The sequence below is a fragment of the Clarias gariepinus genome, chromosome 4 (assembly GCF_024256425.1).
Source record: "Clarias gariepinus isolate MV-2021 ecotype Netherlands chromosome 4, CGAR_prim_01v2, whole genome shotgun sequence".
Lineage (NCBI taxonomy): Eukaryota > Metazoa > Chordata > Actinopteri > Siluriformes > Clariidae > Clarias > Clarias gariepinus.
In genome coordinates, this window is record NC_071103.1 from 35,951,663 (window position 1) to 35,979,651 (window position 27,989).

The following is a 27,989-nucleotide window of genomic DNA, read 5'->3' on the forward strand; positions in this document are numbered from 1 at the left end:
TTAGATACATTACAGCGTTACTTTCTAATAAAAGTAACTAGTTTGAGTACTGTTTTAATGCAGAAAATGAAAACTCCTTTGTGATTCCTCATGCATGTTGTTTTAGTCAAGACCTTTATAATTATTCTACCATCATCACTCAAGTTTGGCCCATAATCTGTTAACTACTAACACCCCTATTAGGCTTGTAGGACAACTTTCTCTCTCTCACACACACGCACACACACTAATGTAATGGGAATGATTGGCTCGCGGATTACATAAATTCTCTGAATAACAGATTACATTTTTGAAAATATAACTAAATAACTAAGTACTTAAATGGCGGACCTAACAGGTTAGATTACTTGTTACTTTAAAAAAGTAATCCAAGTACTCTAACGCATTACACCCAACACTGCTAATGAATTATTACATCAGATTAAGAAATCACCCAAGACACAAAATCGTAATTAAAAGATATTAAGTCAATTATAGGATAAGCTATAATTCCAATACTGTACATTAAGTTATAATTATAAAATATTAAGTCATAATACTTAGACTGAGATACATAATACTGAGATACTAAGTCATAAGCTCAATTAATTAAGTCGTAATTCTGAAACATTAATGTCTCAATGTTAAGTCTATGGGATTTTTTAAATTACCCCGCACCCTTTAGAAAAGTCATAGCACCCCATTCCCGAATAAGCCGAACGATTTGACACCTCTTTCATGGGTCTACATCAAACGGTATAGAACTTTCCTTAGCAAGCACCACTAGTTATGAGATACTACTAGATAATTATAAGAAAAATTTAGCAGAAAATCTGAAATCTGAGACACTGTTTTATGTTAAAACAATGCAGAAGCTCACTACGGGAAAACATGTCATAATTTAGAATTAGAAAATCATAACCGCAAGAAAAAAAGTCTAATCACTATGTGATACTGGTGTGAATTTGTTGGTTTCTGTATTTTCATTATTCCCGTGAGCTTCTATTCTCCGTCATCGTTTGTCCAGGGATGTTGAACGTCATATTGATGAGAAATCCAATCGGAAAAAGTGAGGGCGGTTGAAGATGGTTCTACGTGGCATTATGAGACTCTGAAGTAGCTATACGACAGACCTGTGCTGACGCATATTTATGCTGATGTTTACGTGAGGAGCAATGGGAATTTGAAAAGGCCGAGTACACTGTTAAAAGGATAAAGAGGATGAAAATATTAGTAAAAAGAGGATTTAAACTGAAAGAAAGATGAGGGAGTTGAAGACCATGAGGTGGCTGTGATGCAACTTAATGGTTGCTCATCGCCGAAAAACAAGAAACACAAAAACAATAGAAGGAGGTGAGAGAGTTGTCTCCACCATTCGAAACACCCTGCGAAGTCACCATCGCTGACATCACTTCCTCCATGCGTTACCATGGTAACATAAGCACCTTGGATACCTGCCGCTGCTGCAATGGACATTTAACACTACGGATATTAAATATTGAATATTTATTGAAAGAACAACAACTAAGACCATTATAAAACATATGCTCTTGAAACGTGAATACCTTGTAAATAAGTTACTGATTTATAATAAACATAATTGATTAAAGTTGTATTTTTTTACAGATTACTAGCTTACATAATACTGCAGATTTCCTAAATAACTTAAATTGTACATGATTGCATCCTTTAAATATGTTGTCGTCCTTGATAATAATAATAATAATAATAATAATAATAATAATAAACACATCAATCCTTTTTCGAGCTCATTTTAGTTTACGCTCTTTTTCATTTCCTTTCCCAGTAAAGTGACCTGTTGTTCAGTTGTTCCCTATACCATTCTCAGTTCCCCTTAAACTGAAGATTTTCGTTGTTTTTTTTTGCGGCTTGTGATCGCACTGAACATAGCTGGACACCCTGTGAAGTATACTTTTGAGGGTACTTCAGGCTGATTGGAAGAGCGATAAAAGATGAAAAGAAGATTAAACCACAAAAAAAAAAAAAAAAAACTGAAAGAAGAATGAATTATCTGGAGGTGGATGTATGATCAGGTTTGTTTTACAGCAGTCGCCTCCTTGTTTAAAACAATAATAATAATTGCTGGTATTGATTGGCCTTTATAAGGGAGTGGGTGTGGTGTGTTTGGTGTGGTGGTGTTTTTTTAGGAGGATTCTGTAAGGCTGCTTTGCCACAAGAAAAAAACAAAAAAATTGTTGAAAGTGCTATATAAATAAAATAAAACTGAGTTGTGTGTTGTAAAGGGGAACTGTACACTCACTCGGTGTGGCCCTGGAAGACGTTGACCGAGTGGATGGACGGATCTCTGAAGTCCCACAGGCGAAAGGTGGTGTCACGGGATGAGGTGACCACCAGGCGCTGGGTGGGGTGGGTGCAGCAGTGGGTCAGCTCCTGATCGTGACCTACACACACACGCGCACACACACACACACACCAAATTAATTTAAGTACAAGTATTTGGTTTCTGCTGAAGAAGAAGCAGTCCTTTGCTGGAGGTTGGGCCAGGTGTGTCATGGCAGACAGGACGAGAGTACAGGGGCTCTGGTTTACGCTCTTCTTGGACTCCGGTGGAGTGATCTTGCTATTGGTAGTTAGCACTGTCAGTCCAGGACTTAACGTTCTCACACATGGTTCTTTTCTGTCTGGTGTACAGGTAGTCTCCAACCTACGAACATTCGAGTTACGAATTCCAACAGATTTGAACGAACCGCGGATTTAGTCAACTGGATTGGTATGTTTTACATTGTATATTTGAGTCAAAGGTGTATAAGACTTTATCGGACTTAAGAACAAATCGTATTTACAAATGTGCTCCCGGAATGAAACTTGTTTGTAAGTCGGGGACTACCTGTATTTTATGGTTGACCAAAGTATCTCTTTTATTTTGAACCTCATTATTTTGAGCCACAGTGCTACCAACTACTCCACCTTGAGCTGGTGATTTATTTTGTAGAAATTATGACGCAGGTGAACAGTATGATGCAGTAACGCGACAAATTTAAAGCACTTGTTTAGAAGATTCCTCAGACCAAATCGCCTTTTTGGGTCCCAAGTGGCCCCAATTTTCTTCACTTCCTGTTTACTCTTCACAGATCAAAAAAGGAGAAAACTAATTATAATTTACAGTTGTTTATCTTATCCTGTCATCATGAGAAAAAAGAAAGCTTGGAAGGAAGTAGGTGAACAGGGATTTAAAACCACACAGTGACTACAAACAAAAACTGAAAATACAAATAAAAAAAATTAAAGTGTGTGCACATATTTTTTATTAAAAAAAAATTAAACATAAAGCTTGATGTAATGAACAGCATTCCGATAAAGTTAAATGCCTGTTAAAACTAAACCGTCTTCCTGCACACCTGGACACAAGAAGACAGCAGCTCTAGCCAGGTTTTTTAGCATGATTGTTCCTACGGTCTGACCTGTGAGCGTGTGGACGAGTTCGGACGTCTCCACATCGTACAGGTTGGCTGCTCGGTCCCAGGACGCGGTAACGACTTGCTTCCCGCCGACGAGCCAGTCGGCGGCGATGACCACGCCCTGGTGGCTCTTCAGAGTGGTGGTGGCTACACGCACCGTGGGGCACTCGTTCGGCCCGTCAACGTCTCCGTCTGCATCATCTTTATCGGAGAAATCCACGTCGTCATCCAGCGACGCCTGAGAGAGACAGTGAAAGACAAAAAGACAGAAAGCAGGAATAAACACCACTTCATCTTTAAACAGTTGGCGTTATAAAGATGAGAGACGTCTGCACACCCGGTGTAGGTAGAGGCAGGGGTACTAGAACCTCACATCAGAAAGTGATAAGGAACATAGCGGAAATAAAACCAGAGGGAAAACCATGGGGTTATATTTTATTGGGAAATTGTAAGAAAGGGAAAAAACAATAGTGTAAAAGAGAGGGAGATGGTAAATGAGAGCATGAGCGGGAGAGGGAGAAAGTGTAAGATTGTGGAAGAGGGAGAGACGGATTGCGGGAAAATGTAAAGAATGAGACTGTAAAAAAGAGAAAGAGATGAACAGATAGAACATGTAAATAGAGAAACTAAATGTGACTGAAACAGGGAGAGAGAAAAAGTGGAAGCAAAAAGTAGAGAAAGACTGTGGAAGACAGAGAGATTGCAAGAGAGAAAGAGTGAAAGATTGAAAGAGAGGGACTGGAAGAAACTAAAAACCAGAGAGAAAGAAAGAGATTGAAAGAAGTAGGAATAAGAGAGGAAGAGCTTGTGAAAGAAGAGGTAGTGGCAGATAGAGAGAAAGGTTGTAAAAGAAACCAGGAAAGAATGTGAAAGAGTGAGACAGGAAGAGATTGTAAAATAAAGGAAAGAAAGAGATTGTATAACAAACCAAAAGAAATAGAGAGAGAGAGAGAGAGAGAGAGAGAGAGAGGTGAAAAGACTATACTGTGTAATAAACAAAGAAAGAAGTTGTGAAAGAGAAAAGATTGTGGGGAAAAAAACGTGCGAAAAAGAGAGTGAGATTTAGAGAGAGAGAGAGAGAGAAACACAACAAACTTACAGCAAGAGATTGTGAAAAAAACAGAGCGTGAAACAGAATGAGAGAGAGAGGGAGAGAGAGAGAGTGTGAAACACAACAAACTTACAGCAACAGATGTAGAAAAAGAAATTGTGAAGAGAAGTAATGATCATAAGTCTCGAAAAACAACAGATAAAATAGGTAGAGAGATTGAGAAAGAAAGAATAAAGAAAGAAGGGAGAGACTGTAAAAGACAAACTGAGTAAGAGAGAGAGATGGATAGAGGTAGAATGTGTTAAACAAAGATAAAGGGGAGCTGGATGTATATACAGTATATATATATATATATATAGAGAGAGAGAGAGATAAATTGTCTGAAATTAGGGGCAGGAGTTGTTGTTGTTGTTGTTGTTGTGTGTCAGCACTCTGAGACACGGCTTAAAGCGCTCACCGTGGTGTCGGCTGGAGGCTGAGGCAGAGGCAGCTGCACCATGTAGCGCCAGATGTGAGCTGTCTGATCGCCAGACGCTGTCAGCACACGCACACACACACACACACACACACACACACACACACACACACACACACACACACACACACAGAGCAGATAATTACCCTTTGACTGTTTTCATCCATCACAACTTTTATCATTACTGTGTAGTGAGAATAAAACAGTACAGCAATAACGTCACTCATTATGGAGTTTGTTGCTTGTGGGCGGGTCTAATGTTGTTGTCCCTTGTGGGCGTGTCTGCCATTGTGGCGTGTGACTGCTGAGGTCCCTTGTGGGCGCACCTGTCTCTCATAGATGCATCTACTGTTGTGGCTTGTGGCGCGTCTAATCTAGTGCGTGTGTCTACTGTCGTGGCCTGTGGGAGTGTCTACTGTCGCAGCTTTAGCTTGTGGCTATCGTTGCGACTTGTACATGCATGTACCGTTGCGATTTTGGGGACGTGTCTACTGTCGCAGCTTTTGGGCCTGTCTACTGTTGCGACTTGTGTATGCATCTACCCTTACAGTTGTGGGCGAATCTACTGTCGTGGCCTGTGGGCGTGTCTACTGTCGTGGCCTGTGGGCGTGTCTACTGTCGTGGCCTGTGGGCGTGTCTACTGTCGTGGCCTGTGGGCGTGTCTACTGTTGCGACTTGTGTATGCATTTACAGTTGCGGTTGTGGGCGTGTCTACTGTTGTGACTTGTGTATGCATCTACCGTTGTGGCTTGTGAGCGTGTCTACTCTTGCGGCTTGTGCATGCATCTATGGTTGTGGCTCGCGGGCTTGTCCTACTGTCTTTTGCTCGTGGCTACTGCTGCAACTTGTGTATGCATCAACTGTCACAGCTTGCGGGTCTGTCTACTGTTGCGGGTTGTGCGCGCGTCTACTGTTGCAGCCTGCACGCCCATCTACTCTTGTGACTTGCAGGCTTGTCTACTGATGCACTTTGAGAGCGTGGCCTGTCCGGGATTTGTTTTTAGTTCAAATGAAAAAAAAAAAAAAAGAGAAGTCCCTAAAACTGTATATCCAACAACACGTTAGGAGATTTTAACACCACTTTTAAAGTGTATTTAACTTTATTTGACGTGATACGTTAGATGCTCGCGTTCGTTATGGCTTTTTTATGGCTTCACTGCCAATTAATTTGGATTCAACTTTTCACAGTGTCGTACCTAATTTGCATAAAACTGAGAAAATATTCATATTAATGTCGCTTTCTCGCTCGCTGCTGTCACCGAAACCCGTCTCGTCTCGCACATCGATGCGGCTTTGTCTCTGGCAAGCGTGAGCGTGGGGTAAGAGAACGAGAATAACAGCAATAATTCAAAGATGACAAAAGAAAAGCTTCTGAATATGATTCGCACTTTCCATCAGTAACAGATCGCACAAAAGACAGAAACTATTCTAATTACACGGAGCGACGAACCTGTGAGAGCCATCTGCTCTGTCGGGTGAAACTTGATCGAGTTCACTGCAAGAAAGAAGAGAAGGCATGCAGATGTTACTATCAGCGCTCGTCTCATCACATCTAAGGACAATCCCAAACCCCGTGGGTGAACCTCCGCTCACCTGATCCTGCATGGCCAGCATATTTCAGCAGACACTTCCCTGTCTCGATGCTCCACAGCATCGCACAGTGGTCTGAGGAAGAATAACACATACAGGACACACACACAGACGTCTTTAAAACTGGTGATGAGTTATTCCACGTCACAAAAACCTGGGACGTGAACACAATTTCAATCTCACAAAACATTAACGCAGCATACTGTCCTGTAGAAGTAAAACTGATGAGTCAAAAGGCATATTTTGAGCTGATACAAGTGTTGTTTCTTTATATTCTCCCTCGTGGAAATTAAGAAAAAAAACTAATTAAATTAAAATAAATTAAATAAAATACAAAGAGAGAGGATATGAGAGACAGTGTCAATCTTTGTCATATACTTTAAAGTGTTAAAATACTTGTATCTCCCAAATTCTCTCTTTTTCTCTTAATTTCCATTTTAATTAAAATTTTTTGTCCTGATTTTCTCTTTCGAGCCATGTCTAATTCCCACATAAGACGCAACATGTATTTGTGTGATGTTCTCTCTAACAGTCTGATGAGAAGGAGTGGTCCACTGTTGTGTTTGTGGGGGAACCGTACCTGCCGAGGCGGTACCCAAAACCAGCGGCTGTGTCCTGGTCACGCTCAGGTCCCATATGCCGTCCCTGTGGCCCACGTACTCCTTGACCAGCTGGCACACGGCACGCGAAGTGGTGGCTTTGAAACTGGATACGATCTAGAGCGAATACAGGAAGACTGAGAACCCGAATACAGGCACACAAACATATATTCTCACACACACACATACTGTATAATAGGTGGGAAGCTAAAAGATGCAGCGTGAAGCCTGGGGTCGTCTCGGCTAACCTGACACTACGCTCTAAGAGTATTTCCACTAAGGCAGCATGTTTGCACTCTGCATGTTGCCTTGAGAGCGTTCACAGCCACACGAGCTCTCACACTATATCAGGCTTTAGGGGGAGATAAGTGTGCACTTCAATAAGCACTTAAAAGAACAAACTGAAAAAAAAAGAACAGACAAAACCATGAAGATGCAAAAAAAAAAAAAAACAATAAAAACATAAATCACATCGACAGTCAGCTGTGACGAACAAACACACAAAATACGGAGCCCAAGGTTCAGCTTTAGTGAAACAAACATAAAGGAATATAAGAAATACCAAGGAGTGCGCATTCACAAGACTGAACCTGCACTAAAGATTTACGTAAAATTAAATAGCTACCGAAGTGATCGCGAGGCCGAGCTTTATTAAAAATGCAAAAAAAAAAAAAACTCTGCATTTCAACCAGTTCCTTTCAGCTTTCAGGTTTAGAAAGAGTTATCAAACGAGAGAGCAAGCGCAATGATATTACGATACTCCTGGATCTCCAGAGCGAAAGATACACATTATCTCACTGTTGTAAAAAAAATATATAAATAAATAACATTTAAAAAAGTTAAATCCAGTGGTCATAAATATTTAAGATATGAGCCGAGCATGCTCAAAACAAAGCAGCAAAAAAATGGTGCAACTCTACAGGTCAGGGCATCTCTACTGCTTTCTGCTCTCTAAAAAATAAATAAATAAATAAATAAAAATTAAAGGAATCTGTGACACAAACGCGATCTCAGTGTTTAAGACTCTATTTGGTCCGTGTGGCAGAAACGTTTAGTAAAGTAAATGTGAAGAGCAGCTAATAAAAGCTGTGGAAGAGCAGTTTTTCCTGATCAGTATAATTAATATACACAGAGTCGATTCTTACAGTCTAGAAAATGGCACGTTAATTGCAGGGGTGGACAAACCCGTAAACCCTGGGGCTCAGATCTGAACTCTGGGTTAGTAATATTTTATTTGAAATGGTCTGAGAGACAAATAGGTACCAACATAAAAAAAAAAAAACATTTATTACCTATTGAATTACAGTTTGCAAAATGCATCTGCCCAGACGCGACCTTGTTTACATGGAACGGTTCTTATTAAGCAAGCTGAAGAATGTGAAACAAGGAACGTTCAGGGCAAAAGCTGCTTATGGTCGAAGGTATCAAGAGAAAATAATGAGACTCAAACAACAGCTTTCAGCTTGGGCAACGATGTGTCAAATCTTCTTGAAATAAGGGATAATGTAAGCGTAATTCATCCGAGATCACAAAACTCCGGACTTCTGGTAGTTCCCAGAATATAAAAAACCTACAAGAGGGGGTAGGACTTTTTCACATTTAACTCCAAAGCTTTGGAATAGACTTAAAGTTAGTGTTCGGGGCTCAGACACATTTTTCCAGTTTAAACGTAGACTCAAGATGCATCTCTTTAATCTGGCATACTGATCCCATAACCTCATTCTCCAGTACATCTAACCTGAATGGAAACTACGCTGATTCTTTTCATCTGTTCTGTATTTTTTCTACCCATCGGGAGATTGTGCCAGCTTCAGTAGACTAAGGCCAACACTGCAAGGTTCCTGAGGCATCCAGAGAAGGACCAGCTCCAGCTGGATTCTGCTTTATGATGATTTGGAGCTACATATGCTGCTCCTGAGCTCCCAGTGATCCAGACCCCATCTGCCCTCTGCACCTACTGACTCGTCACTGTGCTGAACTGGACTTCATGGTAATTTAACTAACTTCTTTTATATTGAACTTTCAGCTGCATAACACACATGATGTTATATAATTTCTATTCGTTATCACCCAGATGAGGATGGGTTCCCTGATTGAGTCTGGTTCCTCTCAAGGGTTCTTCCTATTGCCATCTCAGGGAGATTTTCATTGCCACTGTCGCCGTCACTTTCGGCTTGCTCTTCAGGGACAATCTCAATATTATCTAGACACATTTTTTTCCTCACACATACACACCATAATTTTTTTTTCATTTTTGTAAAGCTGCTTTGAGACAATGAACGTTGTTAAAAGCGCTATATAAATAAAATTGATTGATAAATTGAATCTAGGAAGCACCGGAGGTTGTGCAAAGCGATGTCAATGTAATGGCGGTCAGGCTTTAAGTGAAAGATGGTCGTCAGGGCTGAAAATTTATTGCGCCAGAGACCTGCTGTTGGCTCATAGTTATTACCCAAAGTGTTAAATATTAAATATAAAAAACTAAGGCATACCACACATGATTAACCTAGAAATTTTAACGTGTTACTACTGTTTTGAAATGCAAATGAATCATTTTGACCCTAATGGCTTTCCATAATCACAGTGTGGTTACCAGGCTGTGTGTGATAATGGCAGGTTTAACGAGGATAATTAGATGACTGAGGAAAGAAACATCACCAGGTGTTCTGAGCGGCAAGGTCTGTAAGAAAAAGCTTTGGATAAAAGCAAAGTTGCTCGAGCTACCTTCGAGAGGAACTATTGTTACAGGAATGTCTATAACTGATTAACTAAATTCATTTTGTTAAATTAATTGACAGCACTTCTGATTAAAGATGTACAGTAGAAACAAACGTCTTTTTTTAGAACACGGTGAACAGCTGAACGGCAAAAAAGCCTCAACTAAAAAATAAAATGACAGTACTGTACTCTCACAACCACTTCCTGTTATTAAAATGCAACCAAAAGTGCTTAAAATAGAATTTAAAAACTGGTTGTTTATGTAACAACAACAACAACAACCTCAGCAGCAGCTTTATTTCCCCTCTCGTCTGTTCCAACCACTCAGCACTGGCCTGATCACCTGATTCTCACTGGTTCATGCCTTAAGTTAGATGTTGTTTTATGCGTAAATGATTCTGTGTGGCTTAACAAACAAAATACAGGAACTGGACTGGACATTTTTGAGAGGCCAAACCTTGCCAGAAATAAAAGGCAAAAAAAAAAAAAATACGAGAAAGACTGTCTCATTGGAAGCAAATTATGAAGGAATAGACGGGGATCAAGACTTTTGCGCAGTACTGTATACCAGCAGCCGGTTATTTAGTGTATGGAGAGTTGTTGTTTGGAGACAGATATAAAATATCTTCGAATCAGTTACTTAAATTCTATCTAAAATCTAATCTTGCTTTTATCATACAGCTGTCTATTGTTGGTCTTCACGGAGCAGAGACTACAATTACATTCAATTTTAAACGTGCAGTAGTCTTACAATTGATAGAGGAAGGGATTGTTAAATGTAAGTCTTTGACATATAATGTTGTTTAAAACAGCCCTAGACAATTTAAAGCTTAGATAGAGCAACATTTTCAGAGTTCAGTTTCACGCTAGTCATCTAGCGCTAGCTAATTAAATTCATGATTTGTCCACCCCTGTAATTAAAATGCTAGGGAGAAAGTGGGAACGTTTTCATAACAACAGTTTGGGGGGGAAAAAGCTTTCAAAAGACAAAGTGGTGACAACACGGACCGATCAAGAGCCTTAGAGAAACACCTGATGATTTTCATTTTAAAGCAGAAAATCATTATTTTTCGCAAATAACTTTATTGAAAAATATCCTTTAGTAAAAAGGGGATACCACAACACAGAACTATTCAAACACGGGGAATCTTTAAGGTGAGATCTGATCACTGCATATGTAGTTTCCGTACACATTTCCATTTTTTTTTCATTTATACTACATTCTTAATAGGAAGAGGAAAAAAAAAAGGTTCGACATTTAGTCTGTAATTAATAAGCTGATAATCCCCATGGTGATGAGATAGTTCATGCATTCTGGGACCAAAAAAAAAAAAGGAAGGGGGGGCGGGTAGGAGGAGGAAAAGGTGATGGAGGAGGAGTTAAGCAAGTTACCCATGAATCTCCACCCCACAACTCCCAGTTCACCACATTGAAGTTGCGAGGTCCACCTACTTTGCCGTGGAAAGAATTTGACCGCTAAAATCAGTGAGAGCGAGAGAAGAGAGCAGGTTCAATCCAACCGAACCACAGAATGCACACAAAGAGCTTTTTTTTTTTTTTTTTTTCCAGAAACAGATTTAGTTTGTTCAACATGGGTACTAACAGGTGATGGCAATCACAATTAAGCCAAATAGAATAATTTTAAATGAATAAATTACAGAAACCCATTTGCAGTCATGGCATGTTGTAATGATGATGATGTTGATGATAATGCAGATGCAGTTGGATGCTCTGGTTGTTTAATCCCTATTTGTGTTTGCGCCAACTGACTAGCACAGTTTACACATATGGTTAAGTTATACATTGCCTGGTCAAAAAAACAAAACAACAATAACAACAAAAAAACACACATTATAATATTTCATTTGACCGCCTTTACTTTTGCATTGTGGTGGCCAATTCATGAATTCATGTGTCCTCCTTGAATATGTCTGTTTCATCAGTTTAAAAAAAAACTCCTGGTCATTCAATACATTCAGGTTGTTGGCTGACTTCATTTTATTGCCTCATAACGAGTCTAGACCAGAGCAACTTAAGCACCCCAAGATCATAACACTGACTCCAGAGACTTGCACCGGGGACGATGATGGGTGCATCGCTTCATGTGAGTCCCTTTTTACCTTGACACGGACATCACCCAATCTTTATGCTTTAAGCATTTGGAAATACTCTTACTTTTAATGTATTAAACATAGTTATTTCTACACTTGAGTTTTATTCGATGCAACTCCACCAAGCATTTAAGTCATCCCTGATCATGATTCTTCATTACTTCTTTTCTGACCACCCCTTTCTACAATGACATTGACAGCTCATCACTATCCTTCCACGTTTACGTAATTGTCAGTTCCAGTTTCCTTAGCTGTTTTCTTTGCTAGATAATTCTCTAATTTATCAATTATTATTCAATAACTGAAGTCTACAGATACACTACAGATGATGATGATGATGATAAAGGCTGAAAACACTGAAATAATTTGTTATAAAATATGCATATACAGAATAGCTGGCACATGTACAGGGTTATTTTGTCTCTGCAGTGCTTTTTAATTCTCCAGATGTTACAACACTTGGAATAGGCTGAGACCCTCTCCACAACAAAGCTTTTCTTAACTATGGCTAGTCCAGTACTAAACAAACTATCTTGTATATCATGTTTCTAGTACTGAACAGTACAGTCAGGGCCATAAATTGAAAAAAAAAAATTCATTTGAGGCGACTTGGTTGTGGGTCTTTCTGCCAGCGGTTTTGTCTTCAGTAAATGAACAGCATGCTCTATTGGGTTTAAAGCAGGTCACAGACTTGGCCAGTGAAGAATATCACATTTCTTTGCCTTGGGTAGCTTTCAGTGTATGTTTTGGGTCATTGTCCATCTGCAATATGAAGTGGCGTCCTATCAGTATTTGGCCAAATCTGAGTATAGCCCTATCTGCTACTTTTTCCACTAGTCAGGTGATTAATAAACCACTGGCAACCATACACGCTTATGCCATAAAACTGCCATGTTTGATAGATGATTTGATATAATATGTATCTACATTCTTTCTTTCTCCATAGTTGAGTGTAGACTTTGACAGAGTGTTTTTGACTTGGCTATAACTGACTCACTTCACCACTGACAGAATTCTGCGGTCATCCACTTCATTTGTCCTCTGTGGTCTTCCAGACATTTGCTGCTACTGAGCTCGCCAGTTAATTTTTCTTTTAAAGAATGATCCGTTGTATTGGCCAATGTTTCTGCTATCTCTCTGATGGATTTATTTAATTTTTTCACCAGGTTTCATTAAGACCACCTTTAGTTGCATAGACACTTCTTTGGACCTCATGTTGAGAGTTCAAGTGAACAGCTGCCACACTGAGAACCACCTCCAGTCCTTTTACCAGCTTCATAAGTCATGAAGTAACAAGAGAACATATCGCACCTGGCCATGCAACTGCTTGTCAGCCATTTGTTCCATTATTTATGAATAATTACTGTAATTCCTGAATGGTTAATGCCTCACTTTTGTCAAAACCCTTGAATTAAAGGTGAAAGTCTTTACTTCGCTCACATCTGGAGCGTTTGATTTCGAATTTGATGTGGTGGTGAGAGAGCCCAAATGCCAAAAACAACCGTTATATTTGTTCCGAAACTCATGGACCTGGCTGTGGGTACTGCAAAACTGCAGATACACAGAACTGTTAGGACCTGAGACATAAAAACCGGTTCCTGATCCCAACACCAATGTGCATGATATTAAAAATATATCACTGTAAATATAATTGATTAGCCTCAGGATTTGGTTTCCCAGAAAACCCTTCGGACTGAGCAAAGATAAAACTGTTAGGCTTCTCGGCAGCCATGCAGAAGGCACGGGTTCACACCCCAGTCAATGTCCCTTGTCACAGACCAGGCACTGGTGTTGCAGGGCACCCTTAGAGCATTGCAACAAGAAGAGCATAAATCCTGTGCCAAATCAAACACAAGGATCAGTCGATACGCTGTATACTTTCGTCATGGAGCTTGATGGGTTTTGCAAATGCACTTAAAAATAAGAACTGTTCCAGAACAGCTGACCTTCATCTCTTAAAATAACAACCGACTGTCATTGTTCTTGTTGTTTTTGTTACTTACGTACCTAATGCATCTTCTCTTTGTATAACACATTGTAATTTATTGTAAATAGGCCACTTATGCACTTTTGGTTAGATGCTAACTGCATTTCATTGGCTATGTACCTGTACTTTGCACAAGACAATAAAGATAAATCTAATAAAACATAATATAATAATTCCATGTGTGTTATTTCATAGTTTTGAAGTTTCCATGATTGTTCTAGAATTTAGAAAATAAATCACTAAACAAAAAGAAAACTAAATAAGATGGTGTGTCCAAACTTTTGTCTGGTACTGTACAGTATATCCTTAAAAAAAAAGCAAAGAAAAAAAAAGATAAAATTCTATTTACAAAATTTGTGCATTATTACTTCTTCGTGATTGTTTTTCCCTTGTTACTTTTAGTTCCACAATAAACAAAAAAAAGCGATCTAGTTAAACTTCAATATTACTTGACAAAAGGTCTGCCCCTTGCCTGACAGTCTCTCATACTCTGAAACACACGCCTCTTGCTTTATTGCTTCACATGCCCCTCTTCTTCTTCCTTAAATGAGATAAAGAATGTCCTGAGGTCATTATTGCAAAATCGATACCTAACTATTACTTTTCTATTCACCTTAGTTAATGTTAGACAGTTCATTATTTAAGTATTTACTATTTATGATTGCAAAAGAATTATTTTAACTAAATGAAATGCATCCTATGGATTTAAATAGGAATTTATATAAAATTAAAAAAAAGACACTATATTTTATAAAGACAGTGAGGACTAAGAGTGCATGAATAAAAAAAATTACATTTAAAGGGAAAGATTTATTTTACTTAAAGTTGACTGTAATGTTTATTTAAATTATGGTAAAAAAAAAAAAAACACTGTTATTATTATTATTATTATTATATTTTTTCAAGAGAGGGTAAAATTTTTAATTTTGACCTCCACCTTAATTTAGTCTGCCCCCTGCTTCCCCACACCATCTAGTTGCCCTGCCCACAGGGGCAGTGGTAGCTCAGACTCTCATTTACTGATCAGAAGATCTTCGGTTCAAACCCTATCCACCCAGTCACCATTTTTGCGCCCTTAACCCTGTCTGCTCCATCTGTCCCTGCACTCCGTCCCCACTTCCTAATACACTGGGATACACGAAGAACAAATCTCACTGTAGAGTAATGCATACATAACAAATAAAGGCTTAACTTAACTTAAAACTTAACTTAGGTGTGCTGATTAAGCTGAACCTTCAAACAGCTCATCGGAAACACACACGTACTACAAAACAAACACTACGACACACACAGACACATGGGAGCACAAAGATCTGACTCGTAGTGTGTGTCTAATCCAGTTATGTGTATGTTAATATGTTAGTATGATGTATTTTGCCCTTAAGCGCTGATCTCATCTGCTGGATGACGGACAGGACACGACTCGGTCTAATAGTAACGTCATACACATGCACGCACGCACACACACACTCATACCTTGCTGGTGGAGGCTTTGTAAGTGGTCTTCAGCTTCTGGGACAGCTGACTCGTACTGTGACTGGCTGTTTAAATCAGGAAAAAAAAACTTTAGAAGTGATTACACCCACAAATATTAAACTTTATAAAAAAAACGTAAACTGAAGTTTTGTACCTTTAGTCTTCAGCGCTCCTTTGCCCATGTCAGCTCCATCTACAGTCTGACCATCACCGGCCAAGCGCTCGTTCAGGGACTCGATCTCTCGCCGCACTGCACAGTTAGCATGGCTGAGTTAGTTTCACCGAGCCCGGGTCAGGTCAGTGTGTTAGAATCACGATAAAACAAAGCAAGGGTGGGTGAGGCAGGGACAGAAATATTACATCATGATACTTTAGGACGAGTCTGTACACCCTACACCCGACCATCATTCCAGATGTGTTTGTTCTTCCAACTGAAATAATCAATTTTACGCAGGTTTTCGCTCTGTTTTCTCTAGGAGCAGTTTCCTGGTTTGATGTAGCGCACTAAGGTTAAGGACTTTATCAGCTTTCTCCTATACAGGAGTCGTTGAAGAGCTGATTTTTCTTTCTTTTTTTTTTTTTTACATGGATGTTAATTTGCTTAAAAAATTCTGAAAAAACTGTTAAAATGTTCAAGTTATAGTAGTGCTTGGACACCATCAAGGTAAAAGTTTGATCAGTGATCAGCGACACATCTAAAACGCTGGCCTCCCAGGAACTCCTCAATATGTGGAAATGGCTACTGTATGGAGGATGTAAAGTAGCAATAACTCCCAGCCGAGTTCCTGTAATGTACATGTGTGGTTGATCGTGTGTACAGTTCCCACAGACAGATGTGTCTTTTACGCAGGTTTTCAACAAGTTATCTGTTGATTTTTTCGGGATCAGGTGTTCCCCTTGCTGAATGCTCGACTGCAGTGTGCTCCAAGCCACCTTTGTCAGGATCGTCATTCATTGACGTACAGCCTTTCTTTAAAAAAAAAAACCTTCACTCCATTTAAATGTTTTTCTGTGGCTGAGAGTCTCATCACTGTACTGTGCTTGAGGTCTTGTGTAAATCTCGTTAACTTTTATACGCCTTCATTTCACGAGTCCAGGTTTGGCTTGAACGCCCCTCGTATCAACACTTTTCTAGGTTAAGAAAGTAATCCTGACTATGAGCGTACTAAGAATATAAAACCTCATGCCTAATAGTATTTAAATACTTCCAACTAAATACTACAGGTATATTATAAATTCTCAAACTCTCGTCTATCTTGGTTAGCATTTTTCACTTCTTTCTTTCCTTTTTAACGCCATGCCAGCTTCTATGGCTATGTTCATGGCAAGAATCAGTTTTAGGCGTTCACAATGAAAACTATTAATGATTTAAGATGTTTAAGATATTTTTTTTTACTCAGAACAAACTAAATTTGGATTTACTTGCTTTTAAAACTTTTTCAACAGAGTAAAACAAGTTCCTCAAACAAGTAAAAAAAATTACAGTCAAATAATATATGGAAAATGTGTGTTTAATAACGTTTGAATGTCCTATCCTTGCATCTCGTATAAATGACTTGATGGATGTTTCATTTCCTTGATTATTAGCTTTCCAGCACAGGATCTCGTCCATGTCACCGCATCCTAGTTTTCCAGCAAACCTCTCCACCTCTCTCTCTCGCCGGTGTATACTGCCTCACAGGTTTTGGTCTACTCACATTCAATATTCTCAAGGTAGAGGTTCTCAAACTCTCGTTCGATCTGTCCGAACAGGTCGAGTAAGGTGCTCCTGAGCGCCATCGGCAGCTTGGAATCCTACATGAGGAGAATAGAACAAACAAGCAGAGAGAGAGAGAGAGAGAGAGAGAGAGATAAGTCAAAATAAGTGGATTTCAAAATCAGACTCTAATGTGAAGATGATGTGATAAAGTGGAGTTACAAAATGTATAAATGCCATCTCGCACTTTTTTGTCCTTCTATAGTTCATTTTATTGACGTGGAACATTCATGAAACAAGTTACATCCTGTTATCGCTTAGTTCATCGTCAACTCTTTTAGTTTCTGGTTAATGTAATAATATTAAAAGATCATCCTGAAGACTTCCACAGTGACCCTGAAGACTCCAGTGTTTCTCCACACACAGAGTACACTTTGGCAGTCCGCCTAAATATATTTGCCGACCTCGTTTTATTCCTTTATCGTTAGAGCGCTGTATTTAGAGGCAGTAAATGCAGTGGGTGCCAGCTGCTGTAAAAAGAATAAGGGTGTGTTCATACTTGTAGTTCGGTTCTCTTAGTTTGGACCAAAGCATAAAATTATACATTTGTTTTGGTTTGTTGGTATAAAGTCCTGGTTTGTTTAGTGCTGGCATTTCCAACATTGAACCAAAAGACACAACAGAAGGCATGTGGTTTATAGATGGTGGTGTCTTTACCAGCTGAACACTGATGAAGTGTTTATAAAGTGTAAACAACACAAGCACACCTGCAGAGGTTTTTATTTTGTGACTAGCTTTTAATCCATACAGACACCAGGGCCAACCGTCCCCGTCCAGAATAATAAAGAAAGGCAGGCAGACCTCAACTTGCGAACAAATCCAACTTACAAAAGAGTCCCAGGAGCACATTCGTAAGTCACATTTGTCCTTAAGTCTTATACGCCTTTGACACTAATATATCAAGTAAAGCATACCGATCCACTCAATATAAATCTCTGTCCGCTTTCCCCACACTGCCACATCACGTAGCCAAAAAACTGTAATCGCGCTTAAGGAAATGAATCTTATGCATGTCAAATTTAACTGTGTTTTCTCTGCGCCTTTAATTTGCAAGGGGAATTCCAGGCGGCATTTTGTCTCAGAGCTGTTTTCCACTGTATTGGACTGTGAACTCTGTTTTGTTGAGAATTTTTCTTTTTTTTTAATCTGCTGCACTACAGTGTCTATTTTTTGTAAATACACATAAGCGACTTTCATGATTTGTTCGCATCTATAAATGTTCATAGAACCGCAGTCTGTTTTTTATTTCTGGAAATTTGTAACTCTAAAGTTTTTAAGTTGGAGACTTGCTGCATTATTATTATTTAGACCCAGAAACAACCTAAAACAACCATAAAAACACATTATCTTATGAATCTGTACTTTTCCTCGCCTATGTTTGTATAGTTGGGCAAAATAAAATATAGTCTCGGTGGTGTTAAAAAAAAGGACATATCCCTCTATACTGCATAATCCGATCCCATTGATTAAAAGATATTAATGCTAAAAATGGCAAAAAAAAATTTTTTTTAAGGGCTACATGCTCTGAATGTTAACTCTGAGTGTTTACTTCTTTATATTTTTACTTTATCTTTCTCTTGGCATATGGGCAGATGGACGCTTGGTAGTTGATCTCTGAATTATTTAAATTTAAATAATTATTTAAATATAGTGTTAAAGGTCACATGTATTTGTTTTGTTGTATGTACTAGACCACACTTTTGTTCTTTCAGGTACACTAACGCCGGCCCGTTCATCTGGCTACCACTGTAAAGTATGTACTGTAGATTTCCAAAAATATGGGAAACACTGGACTGCTTTTTTAATATCATCTTACAATAAAAAAATACATTTATATACATAATTTAATCAACTCTATGTTTCAGTATATTATTAGTTATGATTATTTATAACCCCATGATTTGAATTAGAGTTAAAACTTTTATCAGAGCTACAATTATTGAAAAAAATGCATCAACCCCGAATCAGAATTTAAAAGGCCAATATGTAAAGCACTGGAAAAAAATAAGACACTATTGCAATTTACTCCATCAAACAAAGCTGAGCTGTTCGCATTTTTGCAACAAAAAAAAAGGAAAACTGGTATAAAGTTACCCAACAGCAATGTTGAAAAACTGGTGGAGAGCCCAAACGCATAGAAGCTGTAATTTCTTAATGTTATTTAGCCAGAGCATTAACACAATTTGTTTACAATTGTTTTATTTTACTTATTACAGCTCTACAAATACTACAATGGGATTTTTGATGTGTTGTGATGATGTCGTTTCTTTTAAATATACACTCTAAATAACAATAGTTATATTTTAATTTTAGGAGAAATATCGTAAGCAGTTCACAAAAAACACATGCCTGCTTGTAAAAAAACAAAAAACAAACAAGAAACTGATTATTCTTTTTTTTCCCAGAGCTGTATATATATCCATGGTACACTTAATTTATTTACTGTAAGTGTAGTAATTCTGACTTAGAAGACTGACCTCCACAGCCCTCTCTTCCCTGCAAATAACCATCCTTACCTCTTTCCTTAACACAGAAAACGGTATCCAGATAAACTCTCCACAAGGCAAAGCGCATAAACGAGTGCACTTCCTCCTTCCCTCATCGCTGAACTAGTTAAAAAGTAAGGTTAAAATAAATAAATAAATAAAATAAAGCTACCTACAGTAGCAAACACCCCCCTCAGCCTCTTATTGTCCCAAAGTCAGTCAATCCTAAAAACCAGAGGCCCCTCACGGTCACTAGCCATAATGGCAGTACTGAGAGATGGAGTATCATAATGAACACACGGCGCTCACAGAGAGACCCGTCAATCACCAGCGGGTCAGCAGGGAGCACAAAGAGCCGCTGAATGGAATAATCAGGAGCAAACATGCAGCGTTTATTAAAATTTGATGAGCTCCTGGACCGCAAAAAGCTCTGATATGCAACGGCATAAACCTGGTAAACACTCAGATAAAATAGTCTCTATAAAACTCGGCAGGAAATAAAAGAATCCAAAACAAGTGAACAAGAGGAACAGGAAGAGATGAAGATTTTACATTTTATTTTCTATTTGGAGAATGACAACGAAAAACGTAAAAAAAAAAAAAATGTTAAAAGATTACCAGGACGGACGGACGGATAGACGAACGGACAGACAGATAGATAGATAGACATATACATAGATACCCTTCCTTAGTCTTACTTTAAAGACACCTTTTCTCTCCCTGCCTTGCTTTCACTTTCTTCTTCTTCCATTACTCTCTCTCGTGTTCTATCTTACATTTCTCACTATAAAAACCTACTCAGTACAACCTAAATTGTATTTCTCAAGAATCCCTTCTTTAAATTTAACCCTTAAAACTCAAGTGGCATAGATCATAAGTCAATGACGATAAAAAATAAACATGTGCTTTTTTTTTTGGAAGCCATGCTTTTGTTCTGTCAGGTAAAACAAAAGTTATCATTACTTGTATAAAGTGTAAATTTTACCACTTCCAGAATATGGGAAAGACATTGCAAACATGTATAACTCTCAAAATGAGCATATTATTTTTTTTTTTAAGCATTAAAAATAACTAAGGAAAAAAAAAACAGAAAAACATGTAATCATGTGTATCAGAGTTAGTTCTTTGCCTGTGTGACCCATTTTAAAATTTGTTGCTTGATCATGGTTAAGGATTCAGTTTAAATGAAATAATATTCAGTTTATCATATTGCCTATTTGTTTAGTCCTGGAAAAAAATAATAATGTGACTCTACACTGCACAATCCCTATCCCTATATGTTGATTTAAAAAAAAATAAATAAATAAAATGCAAAACAAATACTGTATAAAATATTTTAACTACCATACTATCATTTTAACTACTAACTGTAGTTAAAGACTACTAAGTCTTTAACTACAGAACATTTTCTGGTGCTGATTCCTGTGATCTTTTAACCTGCGAAATCACAAATGGTGTCTCAATAGTAGACGTGTAAGGTTGTGCAAAAGTCGCGTCTCAGTTCATACCTCGGGTTTTAAAAACCTACATCGAGATATCTAGTAGGGACGGGAATCACCAGGAATCCCACTACACGATAATATCATGATATCTAAGTGCTGATTCGATCTGTTGTATAAATATAAGTTCAGTCCTCGGAGTCGCTCTGTCTGCTTCTTTAATCTGAATTACCTGGAGTTAAAAGAGAGAATCCCCCAGCACATTTAACTAGCGTTATAGCTACACACAACACGCACTGAACTGAACACGAATACAAGCACACGTACAATCACACCCCTGGTTAACAGATGATTAATGTTTAGATATGATAAGAAATTCTTTCTGTTTGTGTGCTTGGGTGAGTGACACCAGGCACAGATCGGCAGGAGGCGGCTCATCATCAACTTTCCTCCATACTGTGAGGTGATCATATGTCTGTTAAAACAGTGAAGCAGCATGCGGAGCGACAGCGAGTTGATTACACACACTCTATTCGTGGTTTTGGCGGATTTGGTCGTTGCTACATAAACCACTGAATATATGATCATGATCGGTGATATGATACGATGCATGATGTAATAATGGACGTATGCAATAATAAAACCCGACTCGTGTCAAAGCCTTTATTATTGAAATGTTTTATTTGTTATTTGCATTGCTTTTGTTTTTGTTTTTTATTTTAAATACTCTATGTGCTTTAAATTGCCTTGTAGGGATAAATAAAGTTTTTTGGAATTGAATTAAATTATGAACACTTGATTTCCTGGCCATAAATTCGTCGCCAGTGATTTTTCCCCCAGTTATTTTTTTTTAAGGGTTGATATCAGGAGACTCTGGGCCAGGCAGTTCATTATTTCAATGTTTTTTTAGCTTCAAGGAAGTGATTTACCGGTTTCGGTGTGTGATGGGGGCATTGTCATGCATGAAAACTGCAGGGTGATTGGGTGAGGAACGCAGGTAAGGAACGGCATTTTGCTGATGAAGGGGCGTTCGAGGCAAACCAGGACTTTTGGGAAAGAAGGCGTAAAAAACGATTGACATTTACAGAAGACTGAGACTCTGAGCCAGAGTAAGACATCTACACAGATAACTTGCCACCAACTTAAAGAACAGATGCATCTGTCTGTGGGAACTGTACACACAATCATTTACCAACACCACTTGCACATTACAAACATTTTTCACATGTTTGGGCCATTAAAGAAGTTCCTGGGAGGCCAGCGTTTCGGATGTGAAGCAGTCAGTCCGAACAATGTCTGAGAAAACTTTCTATCCAAGCCCTAGTGAAACACTGGGATAGGTGCATTAGTGTAGGAGGGGATTATAAAGAGAAATAAAGGCAATCAAAAGTCCTGGTTTGACTCGAACACTGTTAGTAACACACACACAGTTGGATGGTTCTGTAATAACTGTATTTATCTTGGCTTTTCAAAAGTTTTTTTTTTGTTTGTTAGTTTTTTATTGGTAAAGCTGATTTCCCGAAATCCTTGAACGAGTTAAATAACATTACAGTTTTACCCGACGCTGTGTTAATGTGTCACCGAAAGCGGCCGTGTTTGTGTAAGGAAGGTCCTCCGATAACGGTTTATGACAGAAAGGAATTTCGTGGCTACATTCCCGATCGATCGAGGAACATCTTGTGGACAATCCAGCAGCTCTGATATCTGAGCTCTTGCATTAATGGAGCTTGTAAATATCGGTCTTTTATGCACGGGCGTGTCTTTTCCTGGTCTCTGTTCGACTTTCAATGGCTGGCTCTTGAATAAACAAAAGAAAAAAGAAAAGACACGAGACGGAATGATTCGAGTGTCCTTGCTGTATGGAGGTATGTGACATGCACAGCAGGAGTACGGTGTCGTGATAGGAGCTGGAGAAGCAGAGTCATGAGGACAAAAAAAGTGAAGGGGTAAGGATACGTGTATTTAAAAAAAATATGTTTTAATGACTTCTTATATGCCTGACATTCGCGCTCACTCTCTCTCTCTCTCTCTCACACACACACACAGAAACGTCAAGACTGTAATGTAAATATAAGCAAATAAATGGGAGAGACAGAAGACAAGGAAAAAAAGGAAAAAAAGCTGGGATAAATTTGTAAAATAAGGAAATTTTCCGTAAAAAAAAAAAAAAAAAAAACAGGAAGCGGTTCTGACCTGAGCCTCCAGCATGTCCCTGTGGATGGAAGGCCGCTCCTGCTCGGTGCTGTTGGTCCTCCGGATGGAGAGGCTGTGAGACTTGCGCTTCTGCTTGGCTTGACGGGCGACTGCGCTGTTTCCGCTCTCTACAGGCATCACTCCTCAGTGACGTCCTCCTGCGCGCTTCCTACCTGCAACTGAGCCATTGCCGCACACACACACACACACACACAGAGAGAGAGAGAGAGGCGTTTACTCAGACACACTCCAACTGGGCTGCTTTTATCTCTAACGCTGGAGCTCCATTTAAGACGGATAAACAAAACAAGACTAATGGGATGAGTGACAATGCAGCAGGGACGACCAGATACCTTCGTTATGGCTATGCGTCTGCTTCGCTTACAAGGTCCTGTATTTTACACACATTTCTATAACACGGTCTCAAAGCTCCGTTAAAGTGTGTGTGTTACGATTACAGCTGAAAAACCTATGTAAGTAACGATAATGCCATGTGTATACGTTTATTTCATTCCTTGTTCAAATGCAAGTTTTAATGTCTGTATAAAATGAGCTACTGCCGAGCCACGCCCCTCCACAGACCAGTAGAGCTAAAGGCTGAGGGAGGGGCTCTTCTTATATGAGGTCACAATAGTAAAGGTGGGGGGGTGGGGGGGTGTTCTGTTTTTTTCCTAACTCTCATTAAAGTTTTTTTTTTTTTTTTTTAAATCTGTAACTTATAAAATCTGCTTTAAAACAACTGCTCTTTCATGTGCTCCTTCCTCCGCTGTTAGCCTAAAATCAAAGGGTTACCCATTCCGGTTGTTTTAGCATCAGGTATCAGTGTGTTATAGGGAAATAATCCACTCCTCTGTGGTGTGACTGTGTATGATGCACTGCAGCCTGGTCTATACTTTATTCATCATTTTGCATTCTTAGTGTTTAGGCACTGTGAATCTTGGGAACATCGGAGGTTGAAAGTGTTAAGATTAATATAAGGTATGTGTCATATTTTACAAAACAGGTGATGTCACTAATTATTTCTCGCCTCGTGCTAAGGAGTTGTAATAATTAGAATCAGCTGGTTTAGTTAAGAGATGTAAGGAATATTGTATGTGGCAGGACTTTTTATGAAGCCATGGAGTCCAATTATGAATAAATAAATTAATGAATGAATGAAACTAGCGAAGTGAATTGTGAATTTCTGTACTTAATCTTCAGGAGGCAGGCATGGGTTGAGCAAATGACCCCAGAGTACTGCATAAGTCTTTCTGACATTAAGTCCAGCCGAATCTAGCACTTCGTAAGTGAAGTAAATATTGCATAAAATAAACTATTCTCATTACAGTAAAACGTTGGATAGCAGGTAACTGGTTCCGATAAGCAAAACATTTTAATACATTTTAAACTTGACACCAGGGCAAGGTCTTGATATACGAGTACTGTAGTGCGCATGCCCTTTGTCACTTGATCACAACTAAGCTAACTAAGGTTCTTCTTCTCTTGTGCTGTGGAATTGTGGGTAATCGTCTCCCATGATCAGCCTCAGTGCACATGCGCCACTCATCCAGTCAACATCCGTGTGCGCGTGTACTGTTTACTACAACATTGTGACTGTGTGTGTGTGTGTGTGTGTGTGTGTGTGTGTAAAATTTTTTTGGAATTTTTTGTTCAAGTGTAGTGATTGTTTTTAGTAACCGTACTGCAACAACAGGAGAAGAGTAAACAGTGGAGTAATTCTGGGAGCATGTGTGTGTGTTTAAAAGTCATCCTACACGGTAGCCCCCCTGCTCCTCCCTCTCATCTAACACCAGAAACAATTCTCTTCAAAGGTAAAGTGCAGGTTAATTTGTTTTTATTTTTACTTTATATTTTGTATTAATTATTTTAAAATTAATTTTTTGGGTTGTGGAATGAATCATCTGAGTTTCAGTTATTTCTAATGAGGAAATTTACTTTGATATATGAGTGTTTTCATATACAAGCCCACTTTCGGGAACGAATTATGCTGTATTGGTCTGTGAACTTTGTTTTGTTGAGGATTTTCTGAAATCAGGTTTATTCACCATTTACAGGACAGACATTTTCTATCATCGCGCTCCCGGACTGATTCATTGAAACCGGTGAGGCCGACTTATTCCTCCCGCACGCACCCCCACACAATATACCGGACTTTTATGGAGTTAACACTCAACAAAAATATAAACGCAACACCTTCATGAGATGGACTTAAAGATCTAAAATTCATTCCAGATACACAATATTACCATTTCTCTCAAACATTGTTCACAAATCAGTCTAACTGTGTGATAGTGAGCACTTCTGCTTTGCTGAGATAATCCATCCCAGCATCCCACCTCACAGGTGTGCCACATCAAGATGCTGATCTGACATCATGAGTAGTGCACAGGTGTACCTTATACTGCCCACAATAAAAGGCCACCCTGGAATGTGAGCTACTTCCGTAAGTAGAACTGCAGTCCGTTCGTATCTGTGGAAATTCAAAAGTCGAATGTTCGCATCTCAAGAACTACCTGTATTTCAATAAGTCAGTGCCATGGATGATGCCCACAACTCCACAAATGCAGCTTGTTTTTTATCGGTTTCACACGGTGGTGGACAAATATATGATCTGTGGTGCTGCAAGAACAGAGCGTGATTTATTATTTCCGACACTGTCGGCTGGGTCAGTTTTAAACATGCATCTTCAGTGTTACTTAAATAAATTAGGACACCTCTGGAGCTCTCCCACATTTTGTTGGATGTATAAGTGGTTTTTTTATTTTAAGAATGTAATAAATAGGTCTTACTCCTACTCCTAAAAGTCAACTTTTTTTTTACCCTGACTACATCTCAAACACACACACTGCTGCTGTGAGTGCTGTGCTTAAAGAGACAGATCCAACAGATTGTTTCACAATGCTGGTAGAGTACTGTTTTCAAAACTCTACTGTCCTTAGTCCCTTAGTACTGTGTTGCAGTTCCTTTATTATCCTACAGAGGGCACTCTAAACTGTTTCCACAGCAAAGCATTCTGTGCGAGGGGAGCAAATTATTTTCTAAATTTTTTAGAAGTCTAAAAAAATCTGTTTTTTTTTTCTTTCTTTTTTTTTTTAAATTGTGATATTTACAGAATCGCAGTACAAACCAAATCGTCATCTGGGTATCATGGTAATATTGTATCAGGTGATGGTAATTCCCATGCTACCGTGCAACACAAGTTTAAACCCCAGAGCCTATGCAATTTGAGGGCTGCTGCTGATCATGTGAATTCCTTTACAGCCATGATTTAACATTTTCAAGCATGAGGACGTATCATGTCGCAAAATAAACAGGTTCTAATTACCTCAGGCTGTCGTACCTGATATTAGCGTAGAGTTCGAGTCAAACCGGGACTTCTGGTTGTGCAGAAACGCTAAGTTACACAGTACGCTGGCGTTTCATTCACGTCTAAAACACCGCCCTCCCAGAAACTCCTTTAATTTCCTTATTAAATTATAAATTAAATTATATTATAATATTATTTATCTATAATTATATATATATATATATATATAATTATTATATTTATATATAATTAATATAGAATTATATTATTATATTATATTATATAAATAAATTAAGTTATAATTCCTTATTCTTCTGCTCATGAGAGAAAAGTCCCGGTTTTACTTGAACACTCTTCATAAATTATACATTGTAAGATTAGGGGAATCATACATTTAAAACTGTGCTTTTACATCAAAACAATGCTCTTGGAAAGTGTGTGTGTGTGTCCTTAAATATAAACACACTCCTTTAATGCATGATGGCTTAATCCGTAAGCTGTACAGTGTATAAACAATGAAAAACTGACAATCATTCTAATTAGGATTTATGAAGACCTCCACAAGATCCTAGATGTTATTTATATCTAATCGCCCAGACCCCTGGTATAACCACCAGTGGGGACTTGGCCATTTGTTTTCACAGAGACCCCTGGTATAACCAGCCCTTGGTATAACTAAGGACAGGACAGATTAGTTTCTAATCATTTCGAGGCTGTTCTTCACTATCTCACTGGGTTTTAATGAACTGTAATTGAAGATGCTGCATTTATATTCCTGTGTGTAAAAATAAATCACATGATCAGATCCTGGCACTGTGATGATGATGATGATGATCTCTGCCGTTATGTAAACACAGCTAGCCTGCTGCTTCCTGCGCTAAGGACATGAAGGTTAACTATCATAACCATCTCTCAACACACACATCACAGCAGGAAATACTAAATAAATCCTTAATGATCAACATTTCTCGGAAAGCCAGCAGGAGTGAGTGTTAATAAAGACTTAGACAGTTGGCTCGCTCTGTAAGCTAACACAAACACAAACAGCTAGCCCTGCTGCTAACTGCACAACAAACACACAGCGCTCATACTCACGTGTATAACCGAGTCAGTGAGGACGCTCAGACACGTGATAGCGTGTCAGGAATACAAACATCATCTTCTAAAAGAGAGAATTATATCAGTGCTCTAACGCAGACAGAAAGCGTTTACACCGCCAAGGAGGAGACCAGCTCACTGACTGTCACTGCCGCGTCTCTGGACGACTGACACTGCGCATGCGTAGGCACTGACAGCCAGAGGACGGCCCTGCGCATGCGAAAGCGTGAACAGCGAGCGGTCAGCATCGCGCATGCGCAAGACAGACAGAACAGACTCTAATC

The 27,989-nt window shown here is 38.8% G+C and overlaps 1 protein-coding gene across 3 annotated transcripts in view; it reads right to left on the minus strand.

The window, feature by feature from the left end:
- The window catches only part of wdr37 (WD repeat domain 37), a 41,653-nt gene that overhangs the window by 12,698 nt on the left and 966 nt on the right, over window positions 1–27,989 (minus strand). Inside the window, exons 1-11 of one of the 3 annotated variants that reach the window (XM_053494048.1) lie at window positions 27,703–27,861; window positions 23,301–23,473; window positions 17,124–17,220; window positions 15,581–15,676; window positions 15,427–15,491; window positions 7,116–7,251; window positions 6,539–6,610; window positions 6,396–6,440; window positions 4,928–5,004; window positions 3,423–3,657; window positions 2,261–2,402 (exon numbers count right to left, since the gene is read on the minus strand). In XM_053494048.1, coding sequence (XP_053350023.1) covers window positions 2,261–2,402; window positions 3,423–3,657; window positions 4,928–5,004; window positions 6,396–6,440; window positions 6,539–6,610; window positions 7,116–7,251; window positions 15,427–15,491; window positions 15,581–15,676; window positions 17,124–17,220; window positions 23,301–23,438 — 1,103 coding nt within the window. In that variant the 5' untranslated portion in view covers window positions 23,439–23,473; window positions 27,703–27,861. Of the gene's footprint in view, window positions 1–2,260; window positions 2,403–3,422; window positions 3,658–4,927; window positions 5,005–6,395; window positions 6,441–6,538; window positions 6,611–7,115; window positions 7,252–15,426; window positions 15,492–15,580; window positions 15,677–17,123; window positions 17,221–23,300; window positions 23,480–27,702; window positions 27,862–27,989 lie in introns of those variants that run through there. The other 2 variants (XM_053494047.1, XM_053494049.1) reach the window with 2 other exon arrangements.